The sequence below is a fragment of the Petaurus breviceps genome, unplaced genomic scaffold (assembly GCF_028583685.1).
Source record: "Petaurus breviceps papuanus isolate PSGF00001 unplaced genomic scaffold, PetGlider_PUasm1.0 350, whole genome shotgun sequence".
Lineage (NCBI taxonomy): Eukaryota > Metazoa > Chordata > Mammalia > Diprotodontia > Petauridae > Petaurus > Petaurus breviceps.
In genome coordinates, this window is record NW_027186199.1 from 243,548 (window position 1) to 271,460 (window position 27,913).

The following is a 27,913-nucleotide window of genomic DNA, read 5'->3' on the forward strand; positions in this document are numbered from 1 at the left end:
TCTTTCTTAATTTCCATTTTACAGGATAGCTGAGGGAAGCCCAGAGGCTTACCCAAGGTAATTCAGCAAGTATATCCATTAGCTGAAAGGGTGTCTAAAGAGGGCATTAATCAATGGGATGGTGTAGATGCTAGTTTCTGCTTTTAGGAAGCTCCATTACATAAACTGTCCAAGGGAGACCTGAATATTTGCTGAGTAACTTCCCATTTGTGGCCCTAAAGGGAGCTGAGTCTTGTTGAAAGCATTCTTCAGAGCAGAGTTTTAGGAGCTTAAGATGAGGTAGTCAGTCAAAGGAAGCTCCTTGGAGTAAGCTGCCTCCAGTCCCTGTGTACTCCCTGCTCTCCCAGTGGAAATAGAGTATCCCTTCATTTCAAAAAACACGAGAGGCATAGGGAGCTTAGCTCTTTTTTTCAGTGGGGTAGGGAAACCTCAATAGTTAGCTAGCATTTATATAGTGCTTTAAGGTTTGCAGAATGTTTTATAGCTGTTATTTATCTTATTTGATCCTCACAACCATTCTGTTGAAATAGGTGCTGTTATCTCCATTTTATAGCTAGGGAAACTGAAGCTGAAGGAAGTTCCATGACTTGCCAAAAGTCACACAGCTAGTGTATGAGATAGGATTTGAACTTAGGTCTTTCTGATTCCACCTCTAGGATGGGTCACAATAATAACAGCCAACATTTATTATGTACCTACCATGTGCCAGAGAACAGCTAGGTGGCAAAAAAAAAAACAACAACAAAAAAACACATGGAGTGCCAGAACTGGAGTCAGGAAGACTCATCACCCTACATTCAAATCTGGCTTCAAACACTTAACTAGCCATGTGACCTTGGGCAAGTCACTTAACCCTGTTTGCCTCAGTTTCCTCATCTGTAAAATATGCTGGAGAAGGAAATTGCAAACCTCTCCAGTATCTTTGCCAAGAAAACCCCCCAAAAAAGTCACAAGAAGTCAGACACAACTGAACATTATGTCCCAGGCACTGTGCTAAGTGCTTTACAATTATTAACTCGTTTGAACCTCACAAAAACTCTTGAGGGGTAGGGGATGTTGTTATCCTTTTCACAGATGAGGGAACTGAGGCAGCCAGATCTTAAGTGACTTGTTCATGGTCACAGCTAGTGACCACGTCTGAGACAGAATTTGAACGCTTGTCTTCCTAACTTAAGGCCCCCTTGTCGGCTGTGCCAACTAGCTGCTTTAGGGGTCAGGAGACCCAGGTTCTTTTAATAAAAGTCGTTATTTATTTATTTTGGTTTTATATCACCTTTATTTCCCAATACATCCCCCCCCCCCCCCTAAGAGCCCTAATAAAGAATATAAGAAAATCAAAATGAAATACCAAGTCTGACATGATATGCATCGTTACACACCTATGGTCCTCTACCTTTGCAAATAAGGAGAGCTGCATTCTCCGCATTCCTCTTTGGGTCCAAGTTTGGGGAGCCAGCTTCTTGCTGAACCCTTCTGTTTTGCTCTGTGACCTTAGGGAGGTTAACTACCCTCTCGGAGCTGTCTCCCTTTCTATTCGAAGAACGAATATGAATCCCTCTCACTACGAAGTTTCCTAGGAAACTGAAGGCTGGCCCGTTTGAGGAGGGGTTCAAAATTACTACCCTAGAAAACAATCCCCAGAGCGCTTTCTTCCTGCTCAGAATACAATTTCCACCCTGACTTTCGTTTCGCGGACTACAATACCCAGAATGCATTGTGACTCATCACGGCTTTTGGACGTTTCCCGGCATGCCATGTGGTTCTCCTGGAGTCGATTGCCATTCCCAGAATGCCTTATTAGCTAGGACTTGAGGTCCCAGGAGGCAGAGCTCAGAGCTAACAGGTCCAGGCAGTCTAGGAGTTACCACGCCTTCCAGGCTCCTTGGAATCCTTCTGATTGGGGGAGGAGGGAGGAGGCGGGCTGCGAGCCAATGGTGGGGCTGCGCGCGCGCACGGAGGTGGGGCTGCCGCCGGAGCGCGGGAAGACACAGGCAGCGGCGGAAGCCAGCTTGGTATGTTGCTGCTGCTGGTCCTCCTGCGGTCGCTGCTGCCGGGGCAGCTCCCTGGACTGGCTGACAGAGGGGCTGGGATATGAGCGAGGAACGGGAGATTCGCCGTGAGTGAAGGGGAGCGGGCAAGGGCCGGGTTATGGGCCTGCGAGACCCCATCTTTCAGTCCCGGTCATTTCCTGCCCCTCGGACCTTCCTCAGCCCCCTCGCTCCCTTCCCTCCTCCCCCATCCCGCCTCAGATCCTCCTTCCGTCCCAACCTCACTTCTCCATTGTGCCTTCACTCGCTTCCCCCGTGTCTCCCCGCTCACTTCCACCGGGGCCCCCCCACTTAATTCTCCCATGATCCCCAGTCACTTCCTCCTTGTCCCCCACTCACTTCTCCCTTGTCATCCTCACTCGCTTCCCTCTTGGCTCCCCTCACTTCCCACCCTCCTGTCCCTCCCCCACTCATTTCCCCCTTCTTCCAACCTACTCACTCTCCTCCCACTCCCTTCTCAGTCCCCGATACCTGCCTTCTTCCTTTGCTGTTGTCCTCCTAAGAACCCTCCCACCTTCCCCTTGACCTCTCGGACCTGTCTCCCCCTTTCCCTTCCAACCATATCCCCGTATCCCCTTGTATCCTACCCTTCTTGTCCTCCCTGTCATGCCGTGGGGGTGGGGGATTTCCTTGATGCCCACCTCTCCCTGACTGTGACCTTCCAGAATCTCAGAATATCAGATATACCTCTTATGGTTCCTTATGGTCCTCACCATCCTCTCTCCTCAGGTCATCAGAACATTCCTGGTCACCCCAAGTCTTCTCAGACCACCTCCCTAGTGTCAGACCATCCCATGTCAGGGCTTCTGACTCCTCCCCCCATTTATTAGGAGGATAAGACCACAACCCAGGCCAATACAATACATGATATTGCATGAAAAGTGCAATAGAAGTACAAAGTATTGCATGAGACAGTGTCATGTCATGTAAATAGTGCTTCCAGAAGACCTGGGTTTAACTCCTCTTCTAACATTTAATAACTGTGTGACAATTGAGAAGACACTACCTCTCTGAGCCTCAGTTTCTCCACTTGTAAAATGGGGATAACAATACTTGTTTTTACCTAATTAAAAGGATTATTATGAGTATAAAGTGAGAAAATATACATGTGACACTCCGTAAACCTTAGAGTACATAAATGCTAGTTATTACTATTCAATATTCATTGTATCTTTTGTTTTTATGCCCCTTCGTCTCTTAATATATCCCTTTACCATTTCTCTTACAGAGGCATCTCTTATAGCAAAGAATAAAAAAGAGAAAAACAAAAGTTAAGCAAAAATAACCACATGTCAAAAAAGTCTGACATGCAGCTTCTCTCACTCATAGTCCCCCACCTCTATAAAGAAAGAGGGAAGATGCCTTCTCACATCTTCTTTGTGCCAAACTTGGTTATTTTAGTTTCATAGCATTCAGTTTCAGTTGTCTTGATATTCTTTCCATTTATTCAGATCTTATGGGAGTTCCAAGAGAGAATTTCATTACTGGCCAAGTGTATTAGGGAAGGCTTCTTAGAAGAGGTGACAGTAGAGTTGGTTGGAATTACAAGTAAAGAGGACCTTCCAGTATGAGTAAAACCATGGGGGCAAAAGGAGAGTATGGCACATTTATTAAGAGCCTACTGTTTGGAGCATTGTGATGAGGGCCAAGGGAGGATCAAAGTTTAGGTAAGATAGAGCCCTGGCCCGTGTAGAGCTCACAGTCACATTAGAGGGATGACATACAAACACAAATAATTACAAAGCCTTTTATGTTTTAAGTTCATTAGACTAAGGTACAAAATGCTGTAAAAGATCTGAATGCAGGAAGGTCAACTCAGCTTCTTTACCTGTCTTCTACTCCACCTCCCAGTCTTCCCTCATAAACAGTGAAGGCCTCCTATCTCTGCAATGGAGTGAGGGCCTTTAAGGGCTGTTTTATCATCTACCAGTAGCACCCACATTCTTCAATAGCTAGCATTTACATAGTACTTTAAAGTTTGCAAAATGCTTTACAAATACTCTCTCATTTTATCCTCAATAAGCCTGGGCAAATATGGGTTAAGTGACTTAGCCAGATTCACATAGCTATTAAGTGTCAGAAACTGAATTTGAAATTAGGTCTTCCTGATTCAATCCAATGCTTTATCCACTGAGCCACCTAACTCCCTTAGAGATGGGTGGTGGGGACCATCCTTTAAAGCTTTTAGTCATCTCCCCTAGAGTTAAAGAAGGCCAAGGCCAAGGCCCAGAAGAATGGACACCTGAAGGAGGAGGCTGTTCTCTGCAATCAGCTGGGGGAGATTTTGGCTAGCCATGGTAAGTTTTGCTTTAGACAGTCAAGTCATCACCCCTAAGGGAGGGGATGGAGCATGAAAGTTTGGGTTCTCAGGTTCTCCCTTTGTCTGTAATAGAGAGGCAGAACTGGATAACCTCTCTTCACCTGTGGCACAGCAAAGTTCCTGATACAGACAATCCTGAGTATATGAGGGAAAAAAATCTTTCTTCCTGGGCCTTATTTGAGGTTCCTTGGGGTTTCACGTTGGCAGTTTTGGTACAAGTCGAGAGACAGAGAGTCAGTGGTGACTTTCTCTTTTTTATTGATGTCTTTTTATTTACTTTTAGATTGCATCATTCAGTTCCACAATCTCTTAAATTTCAAATTTTTTCCCCCTCCCTCCCCCCATAGCGGCATGTAATCAGATATAAGTTCTACAAATACCTTCGAGTTAAACATTGGTTATGTTGTAAAGGTTTATAACCAGTGGGCTGAACAGTGAAAACAATGGTGACTTTCTTAGTGGCCTCAGAACCAATTTTAACTTAGAGTCTTAGGATAAAATGATGGATAGAATCGCAGTCTTGAAAGGTGTCTTGGAGGTGATTCAAGGCAACCCTTACCTGGCCAGGAATTCTCTCTATAACATCCCAGACAAGTAGACATTCAGCCCCTGCTCAAATACATTCAATGATGAGGAACCCACTACATCCTAAAGTAGCATGTGCCACTTTTGGACAGATATGATTGTTAGGAAAGAAAGGAAGGAAGGTTTGTTGCATGATTAGTGGGGAGACATAGCCATAGCCTCACAGAGCTATGGGTCTAATGGGGGAATTATCACATGAATTTGGAGTATTCTTTGACAGGAAGACAGCCCTACCTTTAAAGGTTCCATGGTCTAACAGAGAAGTAGACCATAAACAGAACCAGTAGGTGTTTCATACAGTAATCATAATGGTGTACTGAATGAGAAAGAGACCAGGTATTGCGCTGGTGGCTTAGTGAGTGCTTTCTGGAGGAGGTGGCAGTGATGTAGAAGAAAGGACTGGGAATAAGGAAAAAGAGGAAATGGGCATCTTGACCAATGGGCAGAGAGGCTTGAGCTAAGAGAACAAGGCTGATTGGGGGAGCCCCTGAATAAAGGTAGTTTGAGGGAGGAACTCAGCACAGTAGACCAGTTAGGGCTTTTTGTCAGTTTGTATTTGGCCCACAGCCTAAAAGGACTATCGTGACTATGAAGAGTGCTGTAAGTAGTCAGTGATTCGCCCTGTTTTCTACTGAGCCTTTTGTAGGCTGGGGAGAACTAGAGAAGGTGATAGACCAGACCTAAGGTGAAGTGAACCCATGTAACATCTAGCCCTACTGCCTAAGCATCATGGGGTCAGATGGATGGGACTGCACTTGACTACAAGCAATATCTGTCCTTTGGTGGATCCTGCCTCCTTTCCTTCACCCCAGCTTGACAGTGGCTCTCCTTTTTCCTGGGCTGATTCAGGCAGCTACAGGGAAGCATTGGCTGAGCACCAACAGGAGCTTCATCTACTGGAAATCACTGGGGATGTGCTGGGATGTGCTGTGGCCCACCGAAAAATTGGTGAGCGGCTGGCAGAGCTGGAGGATTACACAGCTGCCTTGAAGGTATGATGGGAGCCCCTTGTCAAGAGACAAATAGGTGGGGAGCAGTAAGCCATTCCCTGTCCCTTCCCCTACTCCCACTCTGCTGCTAGCACAGAGGTCTGAGCAAATACTTAATCTGTGATTGGAGTGTCATACAGGCAGCCACTCCTCCCCCTTGGAAAGTGCTTGGGATGAAACAGAAACATGACTTTACTTTTGGGAAGTGACTGTGTCTTCCCCTACAGGGAGGGAATCATTAGTTTGTCTATAGTCTGTTAAGTTGGGACTTAATTAGCAGTTGCTAATTAGCATGTAATATATACTAAGCATTGAAACTGACCATACTATTAAAAATGTTCAAAACCAGAAGGGCCCTCATTCATTCAGTTCATTTTGACACCTAGAGAAAGGAAGGGACTTGCTCAAGTTTACATAGTAAATTATTAGAATTGGGACTTCTTGGTCCAACACATCCTCCCCTATACTGGGCAACGAAGAAACCTTTCTAAACTTGGCCTTTTTGTGTGTGTCTTTCTCACATATGTTATATAGTTGATAAGATATTAATATAGGGCTCTTTTTTTCATCCCCATTCAGTTGCTAGAGTGATCAAGGCTACCAGGATAAGCTGAACTTATCCTAGCATAGGTCCTTGCACATAGCAGGTACTCAAATAAATCCTTGTTGACTTGAATAAGGTTTCTAGAAGGGAGGAGGAAGTTGTGGGAACTGAAGATTCTGGCCTTTCATTACTATATATTTTTTGTTTGGGGAGGTTTACATCTGAGTGGTGGCTCTGTGTGTATATGTTTGTGATAACTTAAAATTGACTGTCTCATTTTATCCCTAGCACCAACATCGCCATCTAGAACTGGCAGAGTCCTTGTCCAGCTACATTGAGCAGCAGAGGGCCTGGGCAACCATTGGCAGAACTTATCTGGCCAGCTATGACCACAGCCAATCAGTTGATGCACTCCTGCAGGCACAGACTGCCTTTGAGAAGAGCTTGGCAATAGTGGATGAGGAGTTAGAGAGTGAGTTCCCCTATGGATAGCAAAGGAAGGGGAGGGCTATCTTTTGCTCCAAGGTAGGGATCAGGACAGAAAGAACACCTGTTTATCCATCATCCAGCTTTCTAAGGTTGGGGGCAGAGGAAGTGCTTTAGGATCCTGACCTGTTTTCCAGCCATGAACCAGGGTTACATCAGTTTCTCTAGTTTGTTGACATTCCTCAGCTTCCTGGGTTTGTGAGAATGACCTACCTACTTGACCTTGGAAAGGTAGCTATTAGGAGAGACCCACTGACTTCCTTGTTCCTTGAGTCGGAGAGAAATTTCCATTTCCCAAGTGGGAAATGACGGCCTTGTGCAAAGCCCTTGAAAATTATAATAAGGAATATATATAGCCTCTGCCCTTGGTTAATCCTTCATCTGAGGTGGAGACATAGTTTCCATACTTGTTAAAACTCCTGACCTTATAGGAAAAGTGTAACCCCTGCTTTTGAAAAGTCCCCGGTTTGATGGTGGAGACTTGTGGAGCTTCTCTTCTTAGAAGGGAAACATAGCCCTACTTTCCATCACCAAATGCAAATGAAATTTAAAGTTTTCCAGTGCCTCACTTTTTTTCCTCGGGGATAATACCAAAGAGATCGTTGGTGAAAGTGTGTTGAGGAAAGGAAATAGGGATCACACTGGGTGTTTGAAAAGTGGACAGAGTACATTGGAGACCTTGGAAAGAGAATGGAGTGTCATTTGACTCACTGAAGGCCTGGGTTGGGGGATTTTTTTAGGAGTCCTGACCCAGAAGGAACTGAGTGAGATGAGGACCCGTCTCTACCTCAACTTGGGCCTTACCTTTGACAGTCTGAAGCAGTCAGCCCTGTGTAGTGACTATATCAAGAAGAGCATCTTTCTTTCTGAGTAAGTCTCTCATTCCCAGGGTCCCTTCTGCCAGCCCAACCCTGTGAATTGGGTGCTTCAAAGTAGAGTCCCAAGAGATTGGGACAATGGGGAATCATTTTTGTTGATTTGTTGACTTGTTGATTCTTAACAAAAGGGTTGCACTCCCTGCCCCAGGACTTGAGCCTGGTCAGTGAAACAGCTCTAAGTATTCTCTTGTCACAGCCCTTGCCCTAAAGAAACATCAGTTTGATGAAGATAGACCTGGCTTGTGGGTGCTCTGCCTTGAAGAAGGAATCAGGCTATATATACACATATTTTTAAAAAAACACCTTTTGTGAAGCAGTTTATTTCAATAAACATTTTTTATTGTGTTCAAGGCACTGAGCTAGGCATTGGAAAGACAGGGTTTAGGTAAGATTTTTAAATTAGGGGAATAAGATACAAACAGTATTTGAGAATTATTATTACACTGTATTATATCATAAGTGTATTGAGAAAGTATAGAACAAAGTATGATGTGAAGTCTAAAGGGGAAGATTGTAACTGATGGCTGGGTGTCAACTTAATCGAAGAGGTAGCATTTGAGCTGGACTTTACAGGAAAAATAGAAATTCAGTGAGTGAAGAAGCGGAGGACTAGAAGTATAGAACAAGATAGAAGTTTTCAGATATGGTCACTACTGCATTAGTTTTGTTTTACTATACTTATTTATTACAATGGATGGCTTCTGTTGAGAAGTGGAAAAAAACATTAATGAAACAAAAAAGACACAAAAAGCAGAAGAATGTTCAGAAAGGGACACAGGCAAGCAGAGCAATTTTGTTACTATCCATCATGTTAAATTTAATATATATTTATCATTCAATAAGTATTTATTAAGTGCCAACTATGCGCCTGGCACTGGGCTACATGCTCTAGATAGAAAGATAGAAAAAAGCTCTTCCTTTGAGGAGCCCATAATCTTAAAAAAAATCTGTATATAATAGAAGTTCATAGTTTCATATACAGTCCTCATTTTCTCTTTGTGTCCTGAGAGGTTTGTGTTCAATGTTTGATAAGTTCATCATTTAAAGAGGAAATTATTTTGTATGGGAGAGGAAACAGCATGAGCAGAGTCCTAGAAGCAGGAGAGCACAAGGTGCATTGGGTCAGAGACTAGTCCAGGTTGTATGGAGTATAGAGTATTGCCAAACAGCAGCTATCTTGTTTGGTTTGAGCTGTGGAGGGTTGAGCAAAGTAGGAAGATTTTTGAGTGCCTTTGAGTCTTATTTTCTTCCTGATTACAGGCAAAATCACCTATACGAGGATCTTTTTCGTGCTCGATACAATCTAGGCACTATCCACTGGCGGGGTGGGCAGCACTCAAAGGCCATGCGCTGCCTGGAGGGAGCACGGGAATGTGCCCGAATCATGAAGAGGAAGTTCATGGAAAGCGAGTGTTGTGTTGTTGTTGCCCAGGTAATCAGCGGTTCCTTATGTCCCATTTCTGCCTGAGTCCATAGTCTGATGTCTGTGGGCATCATATCTTTTAGAGACCATAGGACAGGGTTAGTTGCTCTGTCCCTATGGTATCTCTTAGGGATACCTCAGAAGTTTGGAAAGGGTGAGGTATGGACCAGGATAAGGATTTGAACATTTCCTTCCTTTGTTCTTCAGATCCTCCAGGACTTGGGGGATTTTGTGGCTGCCAAGAGAGCCCTAAAGAAGGCCTACAGGCTAGGCTCCCAGCAGCCTAGGCAGCGGCATACGATCTGCAGAAACCTCAAGTATGGTGAGGCTTGAATTGGATTGCTTCCAGGGGTACTGGGCTGGGCTCCTTCCTTCCCTTTCAGATTTCTGACCTAGCAACATGATATATTAGAATATTTTGGGAACCAAGAAACATAGATCGCAGTTCTAGTTCTCACTAACTTACTAGAGAAGAATCATGGAAAGAGCACTGTATAAGGAACCAAAAGACCATGGTTCTAAATCTGTCTCTTACATATAATACATTAATTATATTTAATACATTAATTAATACATTTAACATGGTTTTGGGCAGGTAAAATGAACATGATAATAGATGCTTTGGTTACTTCCAAGACAGGCAAATGAATAGTGATGTTGAGGATGATCATGATGATGAAGATGATAATGATGTGTCACCCTTCCTTAAGGGGGCAGTATTGTACAATGGAATGAGCTGCTGATTTGGGATTTGAAATCTGACTTTTAGTTCTGACTCTGCCACTGACTAGCTATGTGAACTTGGCCAGGTCATTCTCTTTCTGAGTCTGTTAACTTGTCTCCAAAATGGGTACAATAATACCTCCACTACCTACTTCATGGGGCTCTTGTGACAAAAATGCTTAATAAACTATATCAGTATTAACTTTTTTTTATCTGTAAAATAGGAGCAATAATACCTTTGCAAACAACCTCACAGGGTTATTGCAGTATCACATAAGAAAATTTTGAAAAACATGAGCTGTTATAACATCTCACTTTCTGGATTCCCTCTCCATCACATATCCAAGCAGTGCTGAAAGTGGTGATTCTGCAGCAAAGGCTCGAGGAGGCTGAGCGAGGTGACCTGCAGGAAGCCCTGGGCATCTGTGAGCAGCTTGGGGACCTGTTCTCTAAATCTGGAGACTTCCCCAAGGCAGCTGAGGCCTACCAGAAACAAGTAAGGGAGTGCCCCCTGCAAGCTGGATTTGATGGGGTGGAGTTCACCCTTCCATTGTATCAGGGCCATTCCTTTTTGGAGATGGACTTTCTTCAAGAAGCCTTCCAGGATGTATCAGGTGGGAGGGTGAACAGAGTTGAGTTGAAAGAATGATCCAAGGCTAAGAAAAATCAGGAGGGAGTTGGAAAGCTATGGATGAGGAATCAGAAAGGATGCCTCCTTAACGGGACTGCTCCCATTCAGTTGCAGTTTGCTAAATCTCTGAAGATACCAAAGCAGGAGTTGGCTGTCATTCACGTCTCATTGGCTGCCACCTTTGGGGACCTGAAGAACTATAGTCAGGCTGTGGAACACTATGAGGAGGAGCTGAGCTTACGGAAGGGCAACCCTCTGGAGGTAAACTGCCTCGTCCACTTCTTCAGACTTGCTGCTCTGTTCCTTCCTTCTCTAAGGAACGTCCTTTTATTCACCTGACGGATTCCATTGAGCTCCATCTCCCACACTTGGTTCAGTTGTAGTTAGTCTTATACTTGGCTATGTGTTCTTTTGTATTATTTTTTCCTGAATAAGTCCATATAACCCACCTTGAGACCAAGGAGCCCTCAAAATGTTTGTTAACATCATGTTTCATATTTATAATATATCCAATACTAGGATAAGTTTGTCTCATTACACCAGAAGGCATTTCAGGGCATAGGCAGGGTCTTTTGTTATATCTCTCAATGATTTCTGTACTGGGTTCTGGGGGTATACAGAGGAAAACGAATTTCCATGCCATCCATGAGCCTGCATTCTAATGGGAGAACAGACATGTATGCATTTAAGATATATATGAATATGTATATATCAGCTTATATATATTACAGCTTAAAACTGTACTAAGACTTTAGGAAACCGTGTGTGTGTGTGTCTGTGTGTGTGTGTGTGTGTGTGTGTGTGTGTGTGTGTGTGTGTGTGTGTGTGTGTGTGTAAGTAAGTGTAAAAGGCAGCTAGATGGCTCAGTGGATAGTGCTGGACCTGCATTCAGATCTGGCCTCAGACCCTCACTTGCTGTGTGACTCTGGGCAAGTCACTTAACCTCTTTTATCACTTAACGTAATCCATCAGAGAAGGAAAAGGCAAATTACTCTTTGCCAAGAAAACCCCATATGGCAATCATTGAATGCTTAAATACCTTTGAAAAAATAGGTGCCACTGACAGGTGAAGATCAACCCTGATTGGTGAACAATCAATGAGGGGGTGAACATATTAATGAGGAGGTAGGCTGAAAGTCTTCAGGTTCATCCTAAGAATTTGACTTGATCTTGAGACTCAGCCTTCAGCAGTCCAAACTAATGGATCCATCTCTACCCACACCAATTATATTGAACAATGGTGGGGTTTCAAGGGTATGAGCCTAATGCTTTTTTGGGCCAATCTCATGATCAGTCCTGCCCTTAAGAGATTGACTTAACCTACAAGGACTGGGCTTTGAATGAGGAAGTAAAAAGAGAAAAACCCCTGGAAGCTAATATTAATAATTTGTTATTAATAATAATTTCTTTCAATAAGCCCGGAAAGGTAGATGGAGCTAGATTGTGAAGAGTTTTTAATGCCAAACAGGAGATTGTATTTGATCCTTATATAATAAGGTGACTCTTCTTCAAGGAAATACCTCTATGTATACAAGTGATCTCATTCCATCCCTTCTTCAGCAAATAGCGCCTTCTATCATCTCCACTCTTATCTTCAGTCTCTTCCTGTCTACTAGTTGCTTCTTCCTATGCCTACAAACATGCCCATGTCTCCCCCATCTTCATTTGATCATCCATCTCTGATAGTTATTCTTCTATATCTCTCCTCCCTTTTGTTGCTAAACTCCTTGAGAAGACAAAAGATACCTCCGCTTCCTTTCCTCTAGCTTTCTGTAACTATCTGCTGCCTGGCTTCAGACTTTTACCATTCAACCAGAACTATTCTCTCTAAAGTTAGTAATGATCTTACTTGCCAAATTTAATAACCTTTTCTTAGTGCTCATCTTAACCTCTTTTCAGCCTTTGAAACTGTTGATCACCCTCTTCTCCTTGATACTTTCTTTTCTTTAGTATTTTTGACACTACTCTCTCCTACCTATTCCACAGCTCCATCTCAGTCTCCTTTGTTGGATCCTATCCACTAACTGTGGGGGTCCCATGGGACTCTGTTCTGGTCTTTCTCCCTTAATTTACTTTACTTGATGATTTCATCTGGTCCCATGGATTCAATTATCATCTCTGTGCTGATAATTTTCTAACATTCATTTTTTTTAAATTTTGAATTCCAAATTCTCTTCCTCCCTCATTCCCCTCTCCCACCTACTGAGAAGGCAAGCAATATGTCAATTATACATGTAAAGTCATGTAGGACATATTTTTCATATTATTATATTATTTGTATAATAAATTATAAATCATAATGTATTTAATAACATTTTTATATTAGCCATGTTGCAAAAGATAAAACCCAAAATCCCCAAGAACCATAAAGTTAAAAAAAAAAACTATGCTTCAGTCTGCACTCCGAATTCATCAGTTCTCTCTCTGGAGGTGGATGGCATTTTCCTTTGAAATTTTTTTGGATCATTATTTTGATCAGAGTGGCTCAGTCTTTCACAATTGATCGTCCTCACAATATTGCTTGTACTGTTCTCCTGGTTCTCATTTTGCTCTGGAGCAGTTCATGTACATGTTCCCAGGTTTTTCTGAAACCATCCCCTCCATCATTTCTTACAGCACAATAGCATTCCATCACAATGATATATCACAACTTGTTCAGCCATTCCCCAATTGATGGGCATCCCCTCAATTTTCACTTCTTTGCCACCAAAAAACAGCTGCTATAAATATTTTTGGGCAGATAGGTTCTTTTCTTTGATCTCTTTGGGATACAGACCTAGTAGTGTTGTTGCTGGGTCAAAGGGTATGCACAGTTTTATAGCTCTTTGAGCATAGCTCTAAATTGTTTTCCAGAATGGTTGGACCAGTTCACAACTATACCAACTGTATGTACATCAATGTCCCAGTTTTTCCATATCCTCTCCTATGCTAATAATTTTCAAATCTATTTGCCCAGCCCTAATCTCTTTGCTGACTTCTAGTCTCATATCTTTAATTTCCTACTAAACATCTTGAACTAGATGACCTATAGATATTTTAAACTCAATATGTCCAAAACTGAACTCACCTTTTCCCCAAAAAACCCTCCTTTCTTCCTAACTTCCTTAGTTGCTATTGAGAGTACACCCTTGTCCCAGTCACCTGGCCTTGAAACCTAGACCTCATCCATGACACCTCTCTCTCATCTCCTACATCCAAGCTGTTGTCAAGAACTTTTGATTTCACTTCACACCTGGATTATTGTAGTGATCTCTTGGTTGGTCAGCCTGCCACAAGTTTCTCCTCACTCCAAATCCACTAAGCCATCAAAGTGATTTTTTCTTCAAGTGGAATTGACTATGTTATCCCCTCTCCTACTCAGTAAACTCCATTGGCTCCCTGTTACCTCTAGGATCAAATATAAAACCTTCTCCTTGGTATTCAAAGCTCTTTATAAACTGGCCTCCCCACTCTCTTTTCATTTTCTTATACATTATCCTCACCCCTGGCCCCCAATGTGCTCTTTGATCCAGTAATACTGGCCTCTTTGCTATAACCCATCTTCCAACTCCAGGCATTTTCTCTGGCTTTCTCTCATGCTTGGAATTCTATCTCTCTTCACCTCTGTCTCTTTGCCTGCCTGGTTTGCTTCTAGTCCAGCTAAAATCCCATCTTCTATAAGAAACCTTTCCTAATCCCCCTTAATTCTAGTGCCTTCTCTGTTGATTATTTCCATTTTTTCCTGTATATATCATGTTCGAACATAGTTTTTATGCTGTTTCTTCCATTAGACTGTGAGTTCCTTGAGAATAAGGACTATCTTTTGCCTTTCTTTGGCACTTAGCACAGTGGTTTGCACATAGTAGGCACTTAACATGTTTATTAACTGATTATCCTAGAGGACACTATAGGAGAGTGACATTGTCAGATCTGTGCTTTAGGAATATCACTTAGATGGATAGAGAGGGGAGAAATTATAGCATGGGGAGGGCTTTTGAATACAGCAACTGATATAAATGATGACCATCTTTGGGAGGCCCTTCTTCAATGTAGGTAACTGAAAGGGGGATATAAAAAGTTGCTTGGGGTCATGAATCAGTCCTTGTCTCAGGAGTGATGTGGGCATAACTGGTGATAAGTTTGCTTCTTTCTCCCGTCCATGTTCCTAGGAAGCAAAGACCTGGTTGAACATTGCCCTATCCAAGGAAGAGGCTGGTAAGCCCTATGATGAGCTTGAACCATGTTTCCAGAGTGCCCTCCACTGTTCACAGGAGGCCAAGAAGCCTTGGCTACAGGTATGATCTGTATATGCGCCCCGCCCCCCCCCCCCCTCCCCCCCCCCCCAACTCCCCAGAGCTCATTTTTCTCTTGACAAAACTTTTCAGTTTTACTTTTGGGTCCTTCTTTAAGATTCTCACCCATCATGCTTTTCCAGACAGTATTTTATTAGGAAGTCCTGACCTTCCCAATCCTCACCTCCCTAACTGTCTTGGATTTTTCTCCCTTGGAGTTTGTGAGTCATGGTCTCTGATCCCAATTAAATCCTCCAGCGGCAGGTCCTACAGCACCTCCATGCTGTACAGCTGAAACACCAGCCCCTCAAAGCCCCCAGCACCAGTTCCAAGCTGCAGGAGCTGAGCTGTACAGAAGGCTGGAGCCCGTCCAAGGAAATTACTGAGGAGGAGGAGGAAGAGGATCTGGAGAACAGTGAGACCTTGGAGGACAGTGAGGTGGAACTCTCAGAAAGTGGTGAGTGAATGTCCGAGGTTATCAGGAATTCAGTCAGAAAACCTTGGAAAAACTTGGCCACAGGCTGCTGTAGAATTCCAGCTCTCTGTTGCTCTGGTCAGCCTTCTCACTGTCAGCATAACTCAGCTTAAAACTCTCTAGTGTCAGGGACAGTTGCCTCCCTTTGTACTCAGGCCTAGTACAAGCCAAGGCACTCAGAAAGTGTTTAAAAATGCATGGTGCATCAGTTGGTGAGTTCCTATTCTTGATTAAGTGCCCACTGGTATAAACTATTAAGTGCCCACTGATATAAACTGATATAAAATGTAGATTACTTTGTTCCTCCTATGAGGGATAGTGGGTGTGGCTCATTTCCTTTAGGCATCCTCTGCCTTTGGCTCTTTTCTCTCTGCTCTTCATTGGTGATCTTATCCACTGTCTGGGTTTTAGCTCCAGCTTTGATTTCTTTCCCAAGCTTAAGACCTAAATTTCTATTTCATCATGTACAAAATGTAACTCTTCATCCAAAACTTCCTCTGTTGCTTAACTTCTCCATTTGATGAATGATATTAGCACCTTTGTGGTCATTCAGACTCCCATTTATGTCTCACTTCATCTCTTTTGCTCCCTTCATCCAACTGATTGCCAGATGTCTACTTCTGAAGTGTTTTTGGCTTCCCTCTCTTCCTTTTCATTCCCATCCCTCTCACCTTGTTTCTTTAGTCAGTCAAGCATTTGCTAAGCACTTACTATTGCCAGGGGCTGTGCTCAGCATTGGGGATACAGAGAAAGGCAGGAATGGTCCCTGCCTTCATGGAGCTCACATCTAATGGGGGAGAAAACATGTAAACAGCTACCTACAAACAAGAAAAGATAAGGATAAACTGGAAGTGATCTCAGAGAGAAGACAAGTAAAGCGGGGAAGAAGTCAGAAGTCCACACCTTCTTTATCGCTTGTTAAGAACCGCTAAATCCTCTTCACCAGTATCTTTGTCTCTGTTATTTTCCTTTTCAATTCTTCCAGTCTGTCAGATTAATTTTTCTAAAGTTCAGCTTCATATCACCCTTCTTACAGTTATAGGATCAGAAATGTAGATCTGGAGCTGGGAGAGATCTGAGGCCATCCAGTCTAATTATCCCATTTTCTCATGATCCTTCAGTGACTTCCCGTTTTCTGTGAATGCTTTGGTCCCATTTTGTCTTCTTAGCCTTAGATTCCATTGCTCACTCACATACTACGTGTGCTTCTGCCATGTTAGACTATATGCTAGTCTCTGAACCTGCTCTTATATACTATAACTATACCTAGCCTGCCCTTCCATACATTTCTGCTGGTCAAAAATCATCCCTATCCTTAAAGACTTAGCTCCAATACCAACTTATCCATGAAGTTTCCTTCATTCTTCTCCAGGTGGAAGGGATCTCTTCTCTTTGTTTCCATAGCACTTTTGTGTCTATACCTCTCTTACAGCCCTTTTTATATCTTGCCTTCTGATAATTTATGTTTTTCTTATTGTTTTTTCCTCTTTTTTGTGTACATTTCTATTTCCTTCACTAGACTCCATACTGGCAGGTCCCATATCTCATTCATCTTGTATTTCTCTTAGCACCTTGCTGAGAACGTAGCACAAGTTCAATAAATGTCTGTTGGTTTGAGTCAAGAGACAGGATACAATAACTAGATCTGAAAAAAATGCCAGCGATTTGTTGAGCCATAGTTGGAAAGATCCTCAGCTTGTAGCATCTGCACACAGTGTCAAACTAGTAAAAAACACACTTTAGGATTGTGGGAGAGGCTATTAGGACAGCCAAAGGTAATGATGTCACTAGGGCATGGGATTAGTTACCCATCATGATTGTTCCAGAAAATGAAGATGCTGGCAATGTGCCATCAGGAGAGGAGGAAATGGAGAGCTATGCACAGTCTGGCCCTGGCCGTCGAAAAGTGAATAAGGTAGGTTTGGTGAAGGGGAATGGGTAGCTACCAACTTTCAGACATCAAATTTCCCATGCCCAAGGTTCCTCCTTTTCTCCCCACTCCCACTCTGACTTGTGTACATTCTGTCTCCATTTCTCTTTCCATCTGGTGGATTCTCCACAGTGGAATCGACGAAATGATATGGGGGAGACAATGCTGCATCGAGCATGTATTGATGGGCAGCAGCGCCGAGTTCGTGACCTTGTGGAACAGGTATGACGCAGACCCTTTAAAAGGGAGAACCAGGGATAGAATCAGATACAGAAGTATTCCCACTGAGATTTGGACAGAACTTCCCCCACCATCCTTGTCTCATTGTTCATCTTGGGAGTCATAGGTTCAGTCCAACTCATGTATACCATCGTTCCTGAGTCCCCCAGCAGGGTTGGGCTCTATAATGGAGATAGGGTAGAACATGAAATATTCAGTATGAGACATGGCCCTTTTGTTTATGAAAGCTGCGCTATGACCCAACCCCCTTTTCGCAGACCACAGGATCTAAGGGTAGCATGATTTGTCTGCCCCCACACACACACCTGTTACCTTTTTAAACCAGCAGTGTGCATAGTGGTTAGGCCAGGTTTGGGGGCCAATTAGAGATCAGTCTGTGACTAGGGCTTCAGTAGGATTGGTAGCTAGAATGAGGGGAAGAGTTTTGGCTGGAGTTGTTCTATATGTGTCAAAATGACCAGGGCTATCTAAATGGCGTTAAGCTTCTTCTCTTGAAGCTAATAGGACTATGTAGGCACCTCCTGAGGATTTAACTCCTATAAGCTGAGGAGAACTTCAGCTCCCTATTGCTGATGCCCTAAGTAGTTTTTCCCGGTTAGGCAGGTGGTGTTACCCTGGGTGCTTAAGGGGGTAAGGTCCAGGCAGGAGTGTAGAAATTGTGTGTTTCTGACAGGCCCCCACACCTGCAGTAATTGTTGTCTTTATGATAATTTTCACTGTCTAGACAGAGTACAAAGGTCTAGGGGTCAGCAGTGAAGTGACTAACTCTTGGCCCTTGGTCCTTGATTCCTAAAGTTTCCTGCTCTACCTTGAAATTATTGCCGAAGTTGGAGTATTTTCAAGGGTCAGGAAGCTCATTTGTGTGTCATTTAATTCTTGTTAAAGAATTAAAGAGCTAGGGTGCTTCCTTTTGATTTTTGGGGTAAGGTCTGGGTCCTGATTTCCAGAGTCATGCCCAGGACCTGGGTCTTTCCTTTCTTTCATCATAGGGTCATCCCCTGAATCCCCGAGACTATTGTGGCTGGACCCCATTACATGAAGCCTGCAACCATGGGCATTTAGGTGAGGGGGGAGGGTTTGGGTGAGTGGAAGATGGAGAAGAGGAAACAGGGCCAGGCTAGGGGAAGTGCAGGAAATTGTGAATAAAGAATCAAGGTGGATGGGAGGGAGTGAACTGAGAGGAGGGGAACCTGGAACTCATGAGGATCTGAATTGGGGACTTAGTGGGGCTTCTGATCAGCTAGTGACGTTAAACTTGACTGGGTACTCTGGGGCCCTTAGAGATTGTTCGCTTCCTGCTGGATCATGGTGCTGCAGTGGATGATCCTGGGGGCCCAGGCTGTGAGGGTATCACTCCTCTTCATGACGCCCTCAACTGTGGCCATTTTGAGGTGGCTGAGCTGCTAATAGAGAGGGGAGCATCAGTCACTACAAAAAATAGCAAGGTGAGGGGAGTTGGAGGTGGGGAGGGTGGGCTCCTTTGCTTCTATTGTGAAATGTAGTGTTACAGGGAGAGCAATCTAGAGTGCAACTCTTCCTTACCAACAAGGAGGTCACTCAGGATTTGGAATGAGGGCATCCGTGGGAAAGGTGGTGGAAGAGTAAGAACTGAGGGTTCTTCTCTGGGACCCCAGAGTTCAAGTGACTATGATCTTCAAGACAAAGGACTAACATTTGCCTTTATCACCTCTGTAGGGTCACAGCCCCCGAGAGACCCTCCGGCAGTGGATGAAACTCTATGGCAGGGACCTGGATCAGGAAACATGTCAAAAAGCCCAAGCTATGGAAAAATTGCTGCAGCAAACGGCTATGGAAAAACTGCATCGGGCAGCTTCACTGGGCCAAGGTGAGCAAGTGGTCCTCCCCCAGGGGATTTCCTGAGGATTCTCTCCATCCCATGGGGCTAGGGACACTTTTTGGAGAGAGCTAGGACTCTCCTCTGGAGCTCAAGGAATTTCACCACCTTAGTCATAGACCCCGAAGACAACTGGGTCCCTGAATAGGTTCTGCTTGATATTTAGGGTATAATGGATAAAGAGCAGACCCCAGAGCCAGCAAGGTGAAAGTTCAAACTCCCACTCTGACACCCACTGTCTGTGTGACCGGAGCAAGTCACTCAGTTTCTCAGTGTTCTAAACAGCTCTGTAAGTATAAATTGCAAAGAAGATGCCAACCTACATTGGTAGAAAGTTTCTTTATCTGAGAGTTCCCTCTATCAGTGAAATCATAAATCTTTTCCTCTACCTTTTAGAGGCCCGTAGGATAGGTTGTGTGGGAGGCCAGCTTTGATTTCTTACAACTATTTTTCTTTCCTCCTGCAGCATCCCAAGGTTCTCTTACTTCCCAAACCATCCAGACCAATTCTCTGTTTGATCCTGAGACTTCCCCCTCTTCCAGCCCCCTCAGGTCTTCCCATTTCCTGGCTATATCAGAGGCCAAGCATCCCCTTCCCCAGAACAGGTCCCTTAATAAGCCCTTGACCTCCCCAGAACAAGGACTGAGTATCACCAGGCCACAAAGTTATCACATTGGAGATGAGACCAGTAGCTCTGAAGGGGATGATGATATGGTCCCATTCCAGCCAGTTAAGAAGAGACCAAGACTTCTCAACTTGGGGCAGTTGGCAGAAGAAGCAACACTGTACTCCCCTGAGAGCACAGACTCAGATGTGGCATCTGCCAGCCGGGCTGTGTACCAGGCAGCTATACGTGGTGTGGGTAGTGCCCAGGCCCGGCGCCCATTTAAGACCACAGCAAAAGGGCCAAGTGAGATACCCGTGACTCAAGCAGCACTTATTCCTGAGGAAGAGTATTTGGATGGAGACTGGCTGGAAGATGATATGGAGTCCCACTATGTCCGTCGCAAGAGGAACCACTGTCTCCCAGACAATGGGTCAGATTGCACACCCGGGTCAGATAGTGATGATGGAACTCCCTGCCCAAGTTCTAAGCCACGTTCCCAACAGAGCCGACTCACTAGAATTGTGGACAGGACAGTGCTGGGCAGAACCAGTGGGAGCAGTAACTTGACAGAAGAAAACCCCTCTGTCTGCAGGGTTTCAGGTGCCAGTGGACAGAACCCCTCAACAGGATACCCAGCAGTGAGTAAGCCAGGAGCTCTTGGGGAGAGATTGGGGTAGATAATCTCTGACCTTGGGAACATCCCCTGACCATGGGAGGAGGCAAGACAAACACCATACCAGGGGATGCTGAATAAAAACTTCCTAATAATTACCTATCCAAAATGAAAACAAGTCACCTTGGGAGTTAGTTCCTTGTCACTGGTGGTCTTCAAACACAAGCTGGATGATTACTCACTAGGAATTTTATAAAAGGGATTATTCTGTGTTAAATAGGAATGTATGTGTAGAGCCCATATCAAATTGAATGCCTTCTTGCGGGGGAGGGAGGGGGAGAAAATTTAAAACTTATGGAAGTGAATGTTGAAAACTAAAAATAAATACATTAATAAATGGGGGGTATGGGGATTATTGTTCAGGTATAGGCCAAACAAGATGCCTCAAGGCATGCTCTGAGCCTGTATCTCTGGGAGCATTAGGGTGTTTTCTCCAGGATGGGCTTGGGAGGTGTTAAACAGCCAGAGACTTCATTTGCCCTAACTTTCCTTTCCTTCTTTCTTAACAGTGTTCAGCTGCACCCCCACCCATTCGGGTCCGGGTTCGGGTACAGGATGATGTCTTCCTTATTCCAGTTCCCCAGAGGTAAGAAGTCAGCCTCCCTTCCTGCTTTTCAACTTTTATCATTCATTCATTTCAGGTCAGGTATTTACAGGGCACACACTCTGTGCTCAAGTCTTTCTAGGCACTTGGAGGTACCAAAGGAGTAGCAGAAATAGTCCTTGTCTTTGGGGAGCTTACTCTCTCATTAGGAAGTAGTTTTGGAGGAGGCAGAATATGGGCTGACACTGAAGAATGGTAGAATTGGAAATGAGGAGACTGGGGTGGGGACAATGAAGAAGCCAGCCTGACTGGAGCAGATAGATTTTTCTGGAATGATAGAAAGTATGGTTGACTAGGAAGTATAGGCCTATGAAGGGATCAGGTGCCATGCTGAGGCATTTGCCACTTGGGAATCACTGAAAAGAGGAAGGGTGTCTAGGAGTCCTGACAAGATGAAGAGAGACCATGACAGCAAATGTCTCCAGGGACCAGATGTAGGATCAGTCCCCTCCTTTAGTAGAGAGACAGGCCTAAGGTAATAAAGATGAGGTGACTTGCCTAACCACATGTAGCTGAATATAGAAGAGAATCCAAGTCTTCCAGCTCCTAGTTGAACTTCATTCTGGAAACTGTCAGTACTACCTTTTTCATCTTGGGAGGAAGCAGGCTAGTATGGGGGGGGGGGGGAAATCACTTCTAGTTTCTGTATGTGAATATTGGCAGAATAGAGAATTTAGGATTTGTAAGTAATGAGGGAACATAGACTAAAGAAGCAATCAAAGTTGAGTTTAGGTCCTCATTCTAGGAATGAGGGCTTTTTTTGAGCACATAATTCAGTGGGTTTGCTGACTGCTGTTTCTGAAGATTCCTTATTGAAGGATTTATATTCCTCCTCAGAAGGGAGTGAGAATCCTGGGGAGGGGAGGGACAATGATTCCATAGATGCCTTATTTATTCTTCTCCGGTGGCAGTGAAAGGCACCCTGTGTCATGGCTGGCAGACCAGGCATCTCAGAGATACTACCAGACATGTGGGCTGCTAACCTGGCTTACCTTGAAAAAGGAGGGGGCCCTGCTAGCCCCTGAAGACCTCATCACTGATGTCCTGCAGAGCAATGAGGAGGTAAGAGAGGTTGGAAAAGCCTGCCTACTCTTCAAATGAGTTGGAACATTCCCTTCCCTCTATATACATACCTAGGAGTTCTTCTAATAGGATAAGTCCTGCAAACTGACAAATCACCTCTGTTTCAGGTGCTGGCTGAAGTGGTTTCCTGTGACGTAACACCCTTGACTGACCGATACCGAAAGGTTTGCCAAAACCTGAGAGAAGGTAAGGAGATAGCAGGAAGGCAACCAGAAGTACCCCCAGGACTCCTGTTTAATGGAAGAAATGGTCCCTTTACTGCTGGGGGCAGGGAGTGAGGAAAGTGGTGGAAAGTTAGCCAGTGGGAGCTATTTAGTGAGGCCTCACTGATTTGTGGAAGACAGGGCAGGTGCAAAGGCACACTGGGTAGGGGCAGGGTGGGAGGCTTCCATTACAAAGCAGACCTCGAAGGGCCCATAGGATTTGGATGGGTTAGAGGGTGGTGGGTGGTGAACAAGTCAACAAATCAAGTCACCAAACATTTGTATCAGTCCCTAAATTGGGAATACAGATACAGGCAGAATGACAGTCCTGCCCTCAAACAGTTTACATTCTGCTAAGGGAAGACAACTCATAAAAAGGAACTGATAAGCAGAGGTAAGAGAGGTAAAGCTACTATGGGCTAAGAAGAGTGAATATTGTATATTAGAAACCAGCCTGATTGAACTGGGGGCAAGGAAGGCATGTTGAGGGATAATAGCAGATAAGGCTAGAAAGGTAGGTTAGGGCCAGAATATAGGAGATCTTAAATGCCAGGCCAAGGAATTTGACTTAATAGGGAGTTAAGGACGCCTTTTGTAGATTTTGAGCATTCCTTATTGGAATGTACAGGAAAGGAGGGAGAACAAAATATGAAATAGCTCTTTAACCAAAATGGGCAGAGACACCCGCACTTTAGATTTACCATCAGGCCATCTGAACCCCTTTGGGCAGTTTTCCTTGACTAGCTTTATGTCTTTGTTGGCCATTATTCCTGGTGTTGGTCTGAGCTCCCTTTCCCAATACTACCAAAAAGGGACCTATATTCTAGGTGGGTCCCAAACTGATTACAGTTATCCTTTCTACATCGTGATTTTTCCCATCATGGTTTCTATATATCATGGGTTGGCATAAGAAATTAAATTAAATTGATTTTCATCTCAGATAGGCCAACTGCACCACTTTGAATTGGACAGCTAAGTGTGAATGACATTAGAGTCTTTTCTACTCTATAAAGCTGCTTTCCAGGAATATGTGAGAGGAAATAGTATTAGTAGTCGGTGAAGATGATAATGGATAGGTGGCTGGACAAAGAGAGAACCTGTTGTTTCTTCACATAGTTAATGTTATGAACCAAAAAGATTTGGAGATTTTGAAGAGGGGATATCTTATCTTGTTTTTTGGAGAGTGGAAAAGGAAATAGTCTTGTTCCCAGAGGGCAGAACTAGGATAATAAGTAAAAGAGACAAATTTAGAACCAATGTAAGTAAAAACTTCCTAACATATTAGAGTTATCCCAAAGTGGAATGTACTGCATTGGAACGTAATAGCTTCTCCCTGATAGGAGGTCTTAGAGCAAAGACTGAATGCCCTCTTTGTCAGGGTACAGAGGCTGCACTAGACAATTTTGTTCCTGAGGCAAACATATAAACTTGCTTTCCTTATAATTCTATAGTAATTATTTTATGTATTTTTTTGTGCTTACTAACAGGTGTCTATTGTAGAGGGATTTCTCATTCAGATACTGGTTGGATTAAATGGTCTCTGAAGTCCCAACTCTGATATCTGTAATTCTTCAAGTATTAGCTAGATTCTTGCTTTTGGTATGTTTTAGAGGGGCGTCCTGTTAAGGACTAAATTAGACTAAATTACTTCTGAAGTTATTTCAGACTATGAGATTTTTCAATTTTGGTTCTTGAATAGCATATCACTACATGCCTTGGGCACAGGATGTGGAACTCGAGGAGAATGTTGCTTATGAATTTATAGTCTCATAGGTATGAGACTTCCCTCTAGAGGGAGAAGTATATCTGGAAGGGATTATAGAATCAGATTTAGAGGTAGAAGGGTTCTTAGAGGTCATATATTCTAATCATCTCATTTTACAAATGAGGAAACTGATATCTATAAAATTCTTTTCATTACATCATATTGACTCTCAGATTCTTAGCTAGAGACCTGGCAGAGAAAGTTGGTGCTTGGGAGTGAGAAAGACAGGAAATACCCAATTCAGCTTGTACTTGGCCTTACATAGCTTACCCTGGTTCCTCTATTTCTTAAAGACTTCAGAACAATCCTAGGATTTTATAAAAAGTGAATATAAATTCTGACTATGCTAAACTGAAATGATAAGTGTCAAGCAGCAATAGGAGTTTGTTCTTTTCTTACCTACTCTATCCCAGATGTGGTGATGTGAATCTCTTCCCTTTTTTCCTTAGCTGAGAACAAGCTAGTTCTCCAGGCTCTGGAACAGCAGGGCTCAGGCTCCTCATTCAGTGCCTGCTCCCTTTCCCTGCGTCCAGCCCAACTCACCCCATTGCTTCGTGCCCTGAAGCTGCACACATCACTCAGGGAGCTACACCTGGTAGGGAATCGGCTTGGGGACAATACAGCTGTGGAGTTGCTGGCCACTATTAGCACCATGCCTGGCCTGACCCTCCTTGATCTCTCATCAAACCACCTGGGTACTGATGGTCTACACCACCTTGCTACTGGCCTCCCAAACCACAACATTTTCCAGGTAAGGCTTGTCTATTTGAGGAAGGGACCTAAGTTGGTATTCTATTGGTTTGCCCTGGTTAGTGTTCCCATCTTAGAATGAAAGCCTTTGAAAGGCACTTATGGTATCCACCAGCATAGCGTCACATCTACAATAGTGCTTAGTCAGTGGGGATAAGCAACAAGCATAGGTCATATTTCTACAGTGCCCACTTCACATGACAACTATATGACCTAGGTGTAGTGCATATTTTATTGTCCTGTTTTACAGATGTGGAAACTGAGGCATAGAGAAGGAAAGTGAAACATGCCCAGGGTTGCACAGCTAGTAAGTGTTAAAGCTGAGATTCAAATCCAGATCTCCTGATTCCCAACCCAGCAATCATGATACTACACCATGGTGCCTCTTTTGCCAGTGGAAGCCATGATCATAGAGTGTTGGATACTTAACCTCCTTCTGAACACTTACTGAAAACTGGAGGAAAGAGAATACCAGGCTCTTATTCTGGTCAAACCCCCAAAAGAGGAGACATAATCCCAGTTTCCTAGCAACCCTCAGTTTGTTAGGAAAGACATGGGCCCCACTCCAGAAGACTGGGGGGATCTAATGGGTTTTACTGCTTTCATGTGACATTCAGTTTAAGAGTCTCCTTCCTAAGAGAACCCCTTGTCTAATGCAGTAAACATGACTTACCTTTAGAAGACCTAGGATTTGTAGAAGAAGCCTTTTTGGCTCCCAGACCCCAACTGGCCTGCCCTACTACACCAGGCCAGAAAAGGAAAGTCTGTGCCTCATGAGGGACCTGACTCCAAAAAAGCTCTTCTCTTAGCTCCTATCTCTCCTATCTCTTATCCACTTGTTTTGCAGAATCTAGAAGAACTAAATTTGAGTATGAATCCTTTGGGAGATGGCTGTGCCCAGTCCCTGGCTTCCCTCCTGCAGGCCTGCCCTGCTCTCAGTACTCTTCGCCTGCAGGCCTGTGGCTTCAGCCCAAACTTCCTTCGGAATCATCAGCACACCATGGACAGCGCCTTGCAGGGTGAGCTGGCACCTCTAAGACCCAGATGAATCTTTACATCAGCAAGCATTTACTAAGCTCCTACTGTGTGCCAGGCACTGGGGATATAAATACAAATAAATGAACAGTCCCCACTCTCAAGGAACTTACATATGAAAAGGGAGAGAACAAGTACATATATAAATAGGTACAGAATAAATATAGATAGAAGAAATAGAAGGTAGGGAAGGGAGGACATAGATAGTTGGTAGCATCAGAAAAGAGTTCACATAGAAGGTGGTGCTCGAGAGTAGAGAGGGATTTTATGTGGCATAGCTAAAGTGAATGAATTCTAGAGGGGGCAGCCAGCACAAAGGCTGTCTGACAATTTTTAAATAATTACTGCTTTCCAAAAGTAGAGAGGGCTACCTTGAGAGGAAGTGTTACTCCTCTTTCTATAGAGTAGTTTGCTCAGAGGTTGGATGACCACACAGTATCATGGGATATAAAACTGTAAGGAACATTAGTAGCCTTCTAATGCACACCCAGAGGAGGAAGCCATCTTGGATCAAGTCACTTGCTCGAGGTCATACAGATATTAGCAAAACTTGTACTCAGACCCAAGTCCTTCGATTTCAGATCCATTGTTTAGCTCAGAGATGTCAAACATATGGCCGGCAACAATCCCCAGTGTGGCCTTGGCCAGATTAATATATAATTAGAAAATAGTTAACAAAATAAAAATACAACAGAACATAGATAATGTTAATAGGTTTTATTTGACACCAATTGTTTAGCTGACTATATGGTATGTGGTTCCCTCTCCTACCACTTAACCTAGATAAGGTATTTTGAGGAGATCGTTGCCCATGAGTTTGGACTAAATTACCATTTTCATATATCAGGTTTGCTTAAAAGCAGGGCATAACTGCATATGACTATAAATTTTGAGAACAGTACCTTGGTTGTGGTATATGATTTCTTCAGAAAAGCTTCTTAGAAGAGATAGGCTAGAACTTGAGAATTCCCTATGGAATTTTGGAGTGGGAGTTTCACAGGTCCAAACAGGTGGGGGCTGACCCCTTGGTCCTGAGCACCACCTTGGACAAAACTCTCTTGAGTTTCTTGGACTGAGGATAGTTTCTAACTCCACTCTTCAAATATGTCTTCCTTGAAGTATAGGTGCCCAGCACCTGAAGATATTGTCTCTGTCCTATAACACACTGGGTGTCCCTGCCCTTGCTCGGGTTCTTCATTGTGTACCTCACCGTATCCTAGCTCAGCTGGAGCTTGGCTCAGTGACGGCTAACAGGAACAGCTCAGGATTCATGGAGCCTATGATCAGCTATCTGACACAGGTATGCAGTAGAGCCCCTGCGGGGAGGAAGAAAGCAGTCAGGACGGAGACTAGCATAGGACTAAAGGTCATTTTTGGTTTTGGTTTTTTGAGAAGAGTGCCTTTCTTTGTATCTCTAGCACAGTGCCTGTCACCTAGTCATTTAATACTTTTTGACTTGTTGATTTGCTAGGACAGAAGAGAAAAAAGAGGGTTCAGAGTACTAAGGCTCCCTATATCTGAGTTTGAAAAGGAAAGAATTGGAGACCTAAGGAGAACAAAGACAATATTACTGCAGTTTGCATTTGTCATATTTTTGTAGACTTTGAACAATAACAGGGGTGGGGAACCTGTGGCCTTGAGGCCACATGTGACCCTCAAGGTCCTCAAGTATGGCCCTTTGACCGAATCCGAACTTTACAGAACATTGTCAACTTTCAGTACAAAAAATGAGAAATCATATTTTCTATCTTCTCCTAAGGGGTCTAGGTACACCTGAGAGGAATGGCAAACTGGG

At 43.8% G+C, this 27,913-nt stretch overlaps 1 protein-coding gene across 4 annotated transcripts in view; it reads left to right on the top strand.

Annotated features, from left to right (window-relative positions):
* Positions 1 to 1,957: 1,957 nt before the first annotated feature.
* Positions 1,958 to 27,913, top strand: part of TONSL (tonsoku like, DNA repair protein) — a 37,854-nt gene continuing 11,898 nt past the window's right edge. For 2 of the 4 annotated variants that reach the window (XM_069096992.1, XM_069096995.1), the window contains exons 1-23: positions 1,958 to 2,116; positions 4,250 to 4,345; positions 5,803 to 5,945; positions 6,775 to 6,958; positions 7,713 to 7,842; positions 9,111 to 9,282; positions 9,481 to 9,595; positions 10,344 to 10,492; positions 10,736 to 10,888; positions 14,776 to 14,901; positions 15,157 to 15,355; positions 17,200 to 17,288; positions 17,436 to 17,525; positions 18,533 to 18,605; positions 18,825 to 18,988; positions 19,239 to 19,389; positions 19,865 to 20,643; positions 21,188 to 21,264; positions 22,194 to 22,344; positions 22,473 to 22,551; positions 24,783 to 25,084; positions 25,931 to 26,102; positions 27,243 to 27,418. In XM_069096992.1, coding sequence (XP_068953093.1) covers positions 2,092 to 2,116; positions 4,250 to 4,345; positions 5,803 to 5,945; positions 6,775 to 6,958; positions 7,713 to 7,842; positions 9,111 to 9,282; positions 9,481 to 9,595; positions 10,344 to 10,492; positions 10,736 to 10,888; positions 14,776 to 14,901; positions 15,157 to 15,355; positions 17,200 to 17,288; positions 17,436 to 17,525; positions 18,533 to 18,605; positions 18,825 to 18,988; positions 19,239 to 19,389; positions 19,865 to 20,643; positions 21,188 to 21,264; positions 22,194 to 22,344; positions 22,473 to 22,551; positions 24,783 to 25,084; positions 25,931 to 26,102; positions 27,243 to 27,418 — 3,795 coding nt within the window. In that variant the 5' untranslated portion in view covers positions 1,958 to 2,091. Of the gene's footprint in view, positions 2,117 to 4,249; positions 4,346 to 5,802; positions 5,946 to 6,530; positions 6,590 to 6,774; positions 6,959 to 7,712; positions 7,843 to 9,110; positions 9,283 to 9,480; positions 9,596 to 10,343; positions 10,493 to 10,735; positions 10,889 to 14,775; positions 14,902 to 15,156; positions 15,356 to 17,199; positions 17,289 to 17,435; positions 17,526 to 18,532; positions 18,606 to 18,824; positions 18,989 to 19,238; positions 19,390 to 19,864; positions 20,644 to 21,187; positions 21,265 to 22,193; positions 22,345 to 22,472; positions 22,552 to 24,782; positions 25,085 to 25,930; positions 26,103 to 27,242; positions 27,419 to 27,913 lie in introns of those variants that run through there. The other 2 variants (XM_069096994.1, XM_069096996.1) reach the window with 2 other exon arrangements.